This window comes from Anas platyrhynchos, chromosome Z (assembly GCF_047663525.1).
Source record: "Anas platyrhynchos isolate ZD024472 breed Pekin duck chromosome Z, IASCAAS_PekinDuck_T2T, whole genome shotgun sequence".
Classification (NCBI taxonomy): domain Eukaryota; kingdom Metazoa; phylum Chordata; class Aves; order Anseriformes; family Anatidae; genus Anas; species Anas platyrhynchos.
The window spans coordinates 37,241,846-37,253,944 of NC_092621.1; the positions used below are offsets into that span (position 1 = coordinate 37,241,846).

At 38.2% G+C, this 12,099-nt stretch overlaps 1 protein-coding gene across 6 annotated transcripts in view; it reads right to left on the reverse strand.

The window, feature by feature from the left end:
- MLLT3 (MLLT3 super elongation complex subunit) overlaps positions 1-12,099 on the reverse strand; it is a 146,144-nt gene that overhangs the window by 85,067 nt on the left and 48,978 nt on the right. The window contains exon 1 of one of the 6 annotated variants that reach the window (XM_038170968.2): positions 3,568-3,613. The exons of the other annotated variants lie outside the window; for them this stretch is intronic. Coding sequence (XP_038026896.1) covers positions 3,568-3,598 — 31 coding nt within the window. The 5' untranslated portion in view covers positions 3,599-3,613. Of the gene's footprint in view, positions 1-3,567; positions 3,614-12,099 lie in introns of those variants that run through there. 6 annotated transcript variants of the gene reach the window in all.

Sequence of the window (12,099 nt, forward strand, 5' to 3'; positions counted from 1 at the left end):
TCACCCACAGGACCTTGTGAAATGCCATTGTACCTGCACTGTCATGTCCCACCCCTTCCAAGACTTCCACAAGGAGGAGCACTTCTCTCAACCAACCGACCCAGCATCCACAGACATCAAAAGATACTTTGGCACCTGCAGGCTTTCTAACTTTCCAAATGGTGCAGAAGCTCCTCCTCTTGACTCATAGCACACAGAGTTACCTGGCTAGATTCTGCTATGTACATACAAGCAACAATCCATAGTCACCATAAATCTAGGTGACAATTTACATGACAATTAAAAAGAAACTGATGTGAGTAATTCCAGTAACAAAAGCTTCAAAAAGATTTCTGAATGGCTAGAAAATCTCCCAAGCTAAATGAGCAGTCTCCAACAAAAGCCAAGTGGGAGAGGAGTTCTCTTCAAAGTAGATGAAATAAGGTATTTAAAACTGAGAAACAGTGGTGATTTGGATGCAACAGCACAATCCAGTTACTGTTCATGAGAAACAAAGGAAGTGTTTGAAATAACATTAACTAGAATCTAAGAAAGACGATCATTCAATGAAGTTAGCACATCCTGATTATCTGTTGCAATAGCATTTTACACTTACGGGAACAATATCCATTATACCCTTTTATTGTCCTTTGAAGCCTGAAGACACAGCAACGTATTTTCACTTAAGTCAGCAGGAAGCCACTTATTACTAAAGTATTTCAGTATTAATTACAATAATTCTTTATTCATATTAAAATAATTAGAAGATACTGGAAAACATTATCAATGTTGCTTCTGCCACTTCCTTGATAGCCTTCCTGATGCTGTTCAGAGCAGCTGCATATGAGATCATGAATGCTACTCCACATTTTACACCTATTTTAGCAATTGCACAGTGGGACTAAGAAGAGAAATAAAAATAGTGTTTCGGGCATGTTTTGCTAAGAGCATTCATGAGCAGACGGGAAAACATGATAAAGCACACTACCCCAATTTAAACAAAGCACTGATATATTAATATGATACGATCTTAGAATTATAGAAGGGTACAGCTAAGGCTGGACAACTACTTATGCTGTGTTTAAATGAATGTGCCCAATTGTTCTGGCTTTCACTCATCATTACTTGTGTAAGAGACCAACACAAAGCTGTAAAACTAAAAATAACCCCTAAGTACACAGATTTCAAGTCTGTGTGAAAACCCATTCTATGATGAATATGATGCAAATGTACACTCCAGGGCATAAACACAGTTTAAGAGTTGTGTATGAATGCAAGTAATGCCTATGTTGTATATGTAGGCGCATGGGTAATGATCCCAACAATTATACTATTTGTTTATCTGACATTTTGAGGGAAGAGAACAAGAGAACAGATTGCCACCTGAGACTAATGATGAGTGCATTGTAAAGAAGAATCATAGAAAAGATTTTCTTCAAAAAGAAAATTGAAGTGTTAACACCATTTCTAACTACTGTAGCACACACACCCCTTTATTTTTCTGCTTACAATAAATACACGGTATTAATGCCTGAAAACCAGACACAGCTATATTGCTTCTGAAATACTTCAATCCCACACACCATGTAGCTAACAAACTTTCCTGCATACATATAATAGAAAAGGGAAGAGGAAGAAGTATAGATCGGACCTTAAAAGCAGGAAATCTTTAAAGTGGTACACGGTCTAATCCTGAGTAATTGATTCAGTTCAACGCCAATTCTAGCATGAAGAGAACAAATAGATCTGGAAAATCATCGCCTTACAAAATGCTACATTCCTAACACTGTATTTATTCTACTAATATGCTGGTAATCTATAAAACAGTAACAAAAATAAAGTGACAATACTGTCCAAATATACATTTGATAGATTTTGTCTAGGGATTTCTTTAAGAAAGCAAACAGCTTTCTTCGGCATGAAAGCCATTTGTTCTGCACTCTTTCAACTGCTTTAAAAACGTCAGGGGAAAACAAATAGACAAAACTGCATTTGCAAATAGGTCATTTTCTTTAAAAGAATACACACACAAAAGCACCTGTAAGACTATCGACTGAAACATCAGTAATGTTTTACTTGCTTATGTACTATAGATTAAAAATACTTTTCCAGTTCAACAACAAAAATTTCTTGTTGTAGACTTGCACATAAGAGGGAAACAGGCTCTAATGGCATAAGAGAGTATGTACAGTACAGAGAGGGAGAATCTGAAAGCACAACAGCACCTGCGGAGTCCAAGTGGCTACCTGAAAGAGACGAAAAATAAGAAGCCCCTATTTCATTGTAACCTTGAAGCCAAGCAATTCTAACAGACCACACTACACGGTACAGATTGAAATAGAAAAGTGGCCAAATGAGATGTGGTTGCTCAGACATTTCACAGTAAAAAAAAAAAAAAAAAAAAAGTAAAATTTTCATCCCTCAAAAGAAACCAGGCATTGCTTATTTTATACGGTTTCACTAAATGAGTTAAGCTATGATTCTGAAGTTTAAATAATCCAGGGCTGACAAAAACATAAAAAAGTATTCACAATTTCAACACAGGTTATTCTGTTCCGGACTTAAACCGAATGTAACACATGGAAATAATTAATGATACTGGTTTGTACTGAACTGTGTTTTCACTCCTGTCAAACCAACTGAGCTATACATCTACCAAACAAAGCCTAAACAAATGAAAATGTGAATGAAGATAACAGCTTAGGAAAAAGACTTTGTAACTCTTCTTACAATTCATTCCTTAACCTTCTGAATGTGAACTCTACTGCTCCAGCTCCAATTCTTTTCCTTTGCTAATAGCTATACATATTTCTTCTCTTGGTACTCCTTCAGAGCATTATTTCTCCATGTATTTTGTGTGACTAAACAACAGCTTAGAGAAAAGCAATTCAACATAAAACACCTTGACCAAAAATTCAAGTGATGAGACCATCCATACACGCAGAAAACAATCTCACACCACTGTTTCAGTCATGGCCATGACTCAACATTGCTTCAGAGGAACAAAAGACTATGCTTTTCTTCAGTTTTGATGAAGAAAATGCCATGTTTTACTTTTCATGAAAATGGAGCAATTCAAATCTGCAAAATTATGTACTCCTGGAAGTAATTTACTTCAGCCTAAGAAATTTTTCCCCATTTAACTAACTCCCATTTATAATTCATTCTGTCATTAGAGTACACATTGACTAGACGACAGTACTACTCAAAGCACTACTCAAAGTGGAAATTGATGTTGCAGACACCTTCAGACACTTGCATAGTCTGCTCACAGCTTTTCTATATCAAAGCATACTCCCTCAGACTTCAATTATCCAAAACATGACTTCCCATAGTACATTTGATTGATAACTAACAGTACATGAAGGATTTTCAAAGTTTTAGGGGTTTCTTACCTTCTTTTTTTTGTTTGTTTGTTTGTTTTTTTTAACTAGAAATTGAATGATTGCTCCAGGAAGTTGTCTGAATAGATGCACCTTAGGTTATGTTCCCAATTTGATTTCCTGGTTGGAAAAAAGGCCACCCTAAGCACACTATACATGCATTCCACTATTAGATTAAGAAATAAAAAGAGAGGGGAGCACTTACAGAAATGTACCCAAATCAAAGTAAAGCTCATCAAGCTTCCTCACTCGTTTCTCTGTACGTTTCTGGAAGGACAACAGTTCTCTCCACCACAGGTGTTTTAAAAGTAGCTTTCTATGTTAAAGACAGGTGATATTTGTTTTTTAAATTCAAGATGTTGTCTTTATTTAATTTATCACAGATAAGCATGAAAGAGGGCCAAACAAGAGAAGCAAGTTTGCCTGATTTTTTTCATCATCTGCTGGTCATTTCTTTAAAATTACCCTTCAGCCTAAGCTAGAACTCACATGCTAGACAACACATTGGGCAAACTGCCTCCTAGAGCATCTTCAAAAAAAAAAAAAAAAAAGAAAAAAGAAATGAAAACAACAAAAACCCTTTTTCTTCTGTAAGAAGGTCACGGTATCAAAAATGTGCCTGTCCAAGGTCTCATGCTGGGTGAGCATTAAGAAAACCTCCCAACATACATAACCAAATATACTACAAAGAAAATGCTAACAATAATAAAGTTGTGGGCGCGGAGACTCTTAGTACACAAGAGTAGGAAAAACAGAAGTGAAACCAGTAACACATGCCATGATGAGCCCCAGAGAGCTGTGAAAGGGCTGCAAGGTTCAGAGGTGAACAATGAACTGGAGAGGGTGAGTGAGGGACGGGAATTGTTCCAACACCAAATTTCCATCCCAGTCATCAGGAGCTGATTTCAGCTGATAGCAGAGCTTCAGTCATGTGCATCAGAAACTAAAGATGCTTTCTTGGCTGTTCACCAGGGTAATGCACGTCAACATTCAGTGCTATTTAGACACACCAAGACTACAGGAAGTAGATGGATCAGATCAGTCACACGGTTTTCAACCGTGGGAACAAATAAATAGTCTTTCTGCTATTTTAACTTATAAGACATGCACTCATCTCTCTGCTATTGGTCCTACAAGCAAAACCCAGTTAAATGTAATTAAAAAGACTAAGAAGGGCAATGAAAGGACAATGTTGAAAACATACAATGCCAAAATTCTGTTTTTAGAGGTCACTACTACCCTCCAAAATGTATGGTAGTTACTTTATGGAGAATATTTACATGTGTACGCAAATGGCATCAAGGTAAAATGTACTTTGGTCCACAACATCTTGATTCTCCCCCAGCTGTTTACATTCCTACTAGGATGGCACAAATGATGAAACCTCCTTTTGCTCCAGGGTAGACTTTGGAGAACAGAGGAATTAACAGCACCTTTTCCTTGAAGGAAATATTTGCTTTAGTCAAGACCAAGAACAAAGACAGATAGACCCTATCTGATCCATTTTTTTTTTTTTCCAAGAATGATTTTGAGTACCACACACTGTTAAGCTTTCCCACAGGTAGAGTAAGCTTAAAGATTTCAGACACAAGAGATGAAACAATAAAGGCCAGCAAAGATGTCCACTGTACAGTTAGAGAAATGAAGTGCACACAGAAAATGTACTGCCCGGTAACACAGAATGTACATGGTAAAGTCAGTTAAAGGAGCCCAAAACTTGAACATACAATCATGATGACACTACCTACTCCTACCTGAAGGCTTCAGAACCAAGAAAAACATCAGAAGAGTTGGAGAAGAAGCATATAGGTAAACATAATGTACTACAGAAAAAAACTTCTGTGAAGTGACAAATACAGAACACTCAAACTGGACAATTTTTTTTTTTTTATTACTAAGGCAGATATATTGACTTTTGTGCTTCTTAATTAGCTACTTTCAACACATAAGTGCTATTCACTACATTTATTAATGGATGTAAGGCAGGTGGCCTACTGGAAAAAAAAAATCTTGTTAAAAGAAAATTAGGTTAAGATCCAATTGAGCATTATGAAGAAAACCAGGTGACTTCACATAACTTCTTATACTGAGCACGGTAATAACAAATGAAAATCAATGTAGGGAGAAGCATATCATATACATGCTAAAAGGGCACAATTTGAAACTGTAATTCCATTTTAAGTACCTATCAGTTAGTACCATAACCTACTTATGAACATTAAAAGTCAAAGCAATCTCCATGTGAATCCGGTAAATTGGATGACTGGCTCTTACAGTTAATTATACACCTGCTTTTCTACAGTGTAACATAATTATTCTGGGTAACTGAAATTGCTGTAATACTTGTGAGGTTTTCTTTTATCTATAAGATGCTATTCAACACAAAACCTCTTGATATTTCTGTTGAACAACACCCCAAGCCTAATATATTTCTGTATTTAACATCTTCACTTCTCTTCCCCTGCAAACCTACAAAACACAGTTTATAAAAACTCTTATAGTCAAGCCCATTCCTCGTCTGTGCAAATTACACGTGCTTGATAAATTCAAGTGATAGAACTCCTTTGATATGCTAATGAAAACATCATAACCACTGAAATATGCAGATTTCACCTCTCTATCCTTAACGACTGCTCTTACAGTATACAGAGAAGGTTACCACCAAACCTCCGATCTTTGTCTGCAAGTGGCTTAAGCATTTGGCAGAGACTTTGGGGGTATGGTATCACCACAGTTAATTAAATTGATTATTTCCATGAAGATACAGGGAAAAAAAAGCCTTACACTTGCATATTAACCTATACTGAACATTTTCTGCTCTCTCCTCTCCAACTTCCCTCCCAGAAGGCTGCACAAGAGTTCATTCTTTTACTCCAGCAAGCTATACCTTACTGCAGGAACACCTTAAGAAATAAAGCTACTACCCTTCTAGGCATTCAGACAACTTTTACCTTACCACACTGAACACTTCACAGCCACCAATCCATATTATGCTTTGAAAACATACACAATTGTGTAGGAAATGTGATGTCAGGATGCCAAAACAATCTGTTCAATTTATCAAGATCACTTAAACCTTCATTAAGATGGCCTTATGAGGCTAGGCTTTGTTGTTGTTGTTGTTTTTTTTTCTTCTCTCACTCTCTCCTCCTCTTCCAGGGCTCCCCAAATCCTTGAAATAATCATTTTTATACATAGATTGTTTTCCATATTCTTGTTCCACCAGCTTGTGGTTGGTAGTTCATGGGACACAGCCTAAACTTGATTCCGGTTCTCTCCTAAAGCGGAGGTAGTAACTGAAAACATTAATCTTTGGGAATGTATTGTACAAGCTTTGCTAATACTCCTATCCTTGGGAAACAATTCATTTAATAACTTAGAGAGACAGGAGTTGCTTAGTTCTGATTTCTTAGACACTTATTTTTTTAAACTTTAATGCTTTGAACTAGGACAGGCCATTCATTTCACGTTATTTGCTCAAACGAGGCAGGCACAAAGATTTTTGCTGCACATTTTCACTGAGAACTCTACAAAAGAAAAACCAATGGAGCCAGCCAGTTCAACACCCACCAAACTACAGAGAGATAGTTCAGATTAGTGTTATGACTGGGAATCTGATACCATTTTAAATTGATCTAGGTGGTATTTTATTATTTTAATTCTTCCAATCTAGAGTTTATCCACACATGAGGAACTCCATGGCATTTAGAGATACCTGCATCCCACATTTGTGCGCAGGTGTTAGCATGTGCTACTGTGCACCCAGGCTGATGTGTCAGGAGGAAAGCCTAGTGGAAAATACTAGTATCAACTTGTCTTGCCTATCCATTGCTGGCAGCACTTGCTGGTGGGGTCTATCCTCCCCTTCCCAAGGCACCAATTTCCACAAAACATGGAAAAATTTATCATCTTCAGTGCTTCCATCTCTCTTGTCAAGTTTGATTGAAACATTGAAACTGACTTTCATATTTTGTATTCTGATCACCTTGCAAATCCTATTCTGTTATTATATAAAATAGTTTTCCCACAGGAGCCCCTCATCTGCACCACGATGAAATTCCCAGAGGCTAGTATCTTATTCCACCTGTGGGAGTTTCCTTCACTCACATGTTTTTCCTTAGCTGAGTTGGCTGTTGCAGTAAATTAAGGAAATTGCAGAAAACATTTAGCCCCTTGGACCTTGAAGTTAAGCCACAACTAAAAATATGCCTCTGTAGAAAGGTATGTGGGCACTGGTTATTTTTGCTACTCAAATATCCTCCAAGAGAAAATTTAAATCACTGGCCTGTCTTATACTGCTGTTTTTATGTGAGTCCAGACCCCACAGTCACCCTGATCTTAAAAGTTTTGTTGTTTTTTTTTCATCCCCCGATCAGTAACATGACTAACTATAAAAAGAACACTTCTATCTCAAGCTTTTTAGGATCAGATAACTAAGCTTTTTTTTTTTTTTTTTTTTTTTTTAACCTATCTAAGAAATATTACTTGGAAAGGATCAATAAAATCCTTTGGGGAAACTTGATGAAATTTATTTTCTCCCCTGGTGAAAATAGGCTGTTCTACTGTGCTCCATGTGTTTTGGTTTCCTCAACGCAGTATTAGAAGTCTACAATAGGCTGAACGCTTAAGAATATTACAGTACCTCAAATGCATACTTCTGTGGGTTTGGATCATAGACAAACTACAAATAGCACCTTCAGGAGTTGCCATGTTGGTATTTGCTGCACTCTGTTATCTTCTACATACCACATACATCATCATCATTTCTCCTAATCTGCAGATATACCATTGAGTTTGGAGTAACCACCGTCCTATTTCATCCTAAGCACACTATAGCCTCTCTTTCTCTCCTTAATTATCTCATAATATATCAGACTTGTATCTGTGGCTTAGGAAAACGAAGTTCTTTGCACTGAGGACCAGCACTTTGTGAAATACCATACATGCGTATCATAGAATATCCCAAGTTGGAAGGGACCCATGATGATCATCAAGTCCAACTCCTGGCACCACACAGGTCTACCCAAAAGTTTAGACCATGTAATGAAGAGCACAGTCCAAACGCTTCTCAAACTCAGACAGGCTTGGTGCAGTGACTGGAGAGCCTGTTCCAGTGTGCGACCACCCTCTCGGTGAAATGAGAGTGAAATAATACCTAATGCAGGCATCTCTGAAATAACACAAACGCAAGTGAGTAACTTTCTTTACTGAATTATTTTCTAAGGAAAACAAAAGATCACAAGTTCTCAAAACATAAGAAAGGAGAAATTAAAGGGTAGAAAAAAAGAAAAATTGTACATATTCTATATACCATATATCCTCTATACCATATAGAGGAGCGTCAAGTAGCTTGTGAACCTGTAGTACTCAGCCAATGAGTGCAACACCCTAATATTGCACTGGAGGCAGCGGCAGCTGCTCCAGGAGGGGAGGCAGGGACTGCAAGTGACGCTGTCCCTGAAGAAGTCGCAGCTACACCACAGGCTGTGGGGGTCTGCCTTCCCCATCAGGGGCCTCTCTGTGGGCTGCGAGGGGTCTTCGGCTCTGGCACCTGGAGCACCTCTGCACTGACCTTGGTGTCTGCAGGGAGGTTTCTCACTCCTCGCTCTCCCAGCTGCTGTTGTGCAGATTTTTTTTTTTTCCTTTTCTTGGGTGTGCTCTCATTTAAACTTTTTTAAACTGCATTGCTCATGGCTTGGCTCTGGGCAGCGGTGGGCCCCTTTGGAGCTGGCTGAAACTGGCCCTTATCTAACATGGGGCAGCTGCTGGATTCTTCTCACAGGGGCTACCTCTGCAGCCCCCTCCACTACCAGAACCTGGCCACGTGAACCCAATACACTGGGGCAGCTAGGTCATTACTGGCCTGTAAAGTATTAAGGCTTAAATGAACTAATAAAACCCTAAATGTGATGGGGGTAGAAGGGACTGGGATAACAGTGCCACTTTTTGGGGACACCAAGTTGAGACTAGGGGATAGGATGATCACTGGGCAATTATTGTATGTACATGAGGCAGCGACTAACTTGTTGGGAAAGGATTTGATAATGAAATCGGGCATTCAAATCATAAATAGTTAGGCTAGTATAATGGTATTATTAATGGGGTGCTCTCAGACCCTGAGAGCAAAGATATATTTGCCTTTGAGTGGAAAGACTCTGAAACAGGGTCGAAGCAGCAATACAGGTGGACAGTTTTACCTCAGGGGTTTACAGGGCCACCGATTTATTTGGGCAAGTTCTAGAACAGATTTTGGAATAATTCCAACCCCCAGAGAAGGTGTTACTGTTACAATATGTGGATGATCTTTTTTTGTCAGGACAGGAGAAAACAGCTGTGAAGGAAGCCACTAACAAGCTGTTTGATTTTCTGAGAAAACGGCTTGAAAGTATTGGAAAGTAAATTAAAATTCGTAGAAAGAGAAGTCAAATATTTAGGACATCTACTGTCTGAGAGGGAATGAAGAATAAATCCAGAGGGGAGGGGATTCAGGGAATTGTTGAGCAACCCCTACCCAAAAGTAAAAAAAAAAAAAAAAAAAAAGTTTTAAGAGAAAGAGTTTATTGTTTATCCTAATTATTTCTTAATTATTAGAGGGGTGTGTATATATACACAGATATGATGTAGTTTATGTTTATTTTAGTAATACCTATTCTCAATGGATTAGTGATAGGATGGAGGGAAAAATCAGCATTTCCAATTAATCCAGAACATCTCTTAAGTTCTATCTTGAAATAATTGTTGGATTTGCACCCAGATGACTAGAAGGACTGAAGAGGCCTTGTCCCTGATTGCTATTTCCAGCAGCAACTGTGTCTGGCTCTTTAGAGTTTTAAAAGTGACAGATCATTACACAGTCCTGGGAAGGAATAGATTTTGAAGCTGGTTTCCCTACACATAATCCTGGCTACAACATACTGTGTTATCAAAGGTGCCTTTTAAACAACATTGATAGAAAACTCAAGGGGCAATAGTTCTGACCCTGGGTATGGAAATACATGTATCCATGAAGTAGGGAATCATCCATGCTGTACTGAATATGGTAGCCATGGGAATGCTAATATACCTAGTGCACTCCAGACAGAACAAGAGAATCCTGTAACCAGATGGCCTGTCCCGAATGGCAAGGGGTGGTAGTGGCTATGTGGCAATAAATCCAGGAAGGTGTTGCCCCTAGGTTGGAAGGGAGCTTGCACCCTGAAGGCAGTAATTCCAAATGTAACTATTATTGAAGACCCACAAAGCCAAAGCTTCCTTGAGACCATGTAGAATTAAGACTTCAGATAATCCTCTAGTAAAATTCTCCAGCATTTCAGTTTTGCGAGGTGGTTTTTGCTTTGGTTAGGGATGAGTGAATCAGAAAACGCTATTGTAAATATCTCAGCTATAATTGAAGAACTAGAAAATAAGTTAAATGTTTGCAAAAATAGTACTCTAGAATTGAGTAGTATTAGATTTATTAATAACCTCATACGGAGGACCATGAACTGTAATTAATACTAATTAATAATACTAATTAATAGAGAACAACTTTTTACTTGGACAGCAGTGATAGGACAAGTATGAATTTAGCCTTAAATCAACAGAACAGATGTTTAAAATAGATGTTAGGAGGAAACTTCACTCAGAAGGTGGTGAGGCCCTGGCACAGGCTGCCCAAAGCAGCTGTGGATGCCCCATCCCTGGAGGTGCTCAAGGCCAGGCTGGATGGGGCTTTGGGCAGCCTGGTCTGGTGGGAGGTGTCCCTGCCCGTGGCAGGGGGTTGGAATTAGATGGTCCTTAAGGTCCCTTCCAACCCAAACCATTCTATGATTCTAAGCCAACTTGCAACATCTTCTAATTCCTTCAGGTATGCATAGCCCACTCCCTGCTATTTTCTTTTATATTGATTATCAAACTTGAATAAGTTTAACAATTAGTCCACTATTTTATAATTTGTTTTTTTTGGGGGGGAGGGGGGGAGAGCGGGGGGTTGTTTGTTGTTGTTGTTGTTTTTTGTGTTTTTTTTTTGCATGAGGCACCCACAGTCCTTCAGCCCATCTAAAAAAAAAAAACATAATTGTCTTACTGATCGATGGAAATGGATGTTTTTTGTTTTATAAAGATTAAAGGTCCTCCAATTAAAACAAACAGAGGAGCAGAGTTTCACTATAAGGATCATGTTAGTGTGGAATCCCATCATATTTTGTTCAACTGAATAGGAAGTGAGAGAAAATACTAAACAAGCTCAAGGCAAGTATAGTAATAACAGTTTACCTTGAAGTATTTAACCAAGGAATTCATCATTAGTACTACTAGCATCAAATTTTAGAGGATTTGGTGGGAGGAGGGGGGGAACAACACCTTGTTCAAAGTCATCCATCAAATCAGTATTGGAATTGAAAACAGATGTAATGGCTGCTGACTACTGTTCAAGATACAGCTCTGCACACAGAAGACTTGTATTTTGCTAGACTTTGGAGTCAAATCTGAACCAAGCTCAACTAAAAGATAACATACCTGTTTTCCTACTAAGATAAATTTTGTTTTGTTTCCTGTGCTTTGTTTTTTTGTTTGGTTGGTTTCGAATGTGGGATCGTTTTAAAAACAAACTATAAACATTTTGCGATTAAAGTAGGAGTTTTTTGAACAGCACATATAATTGGCTTTGTTACTAAAGCAATGAATGAAAGACAAGGAATCACAAAATTTTATGCTGTAGAACGCTACAAATCCAACGTGTATTTAAGTCACAGCACGA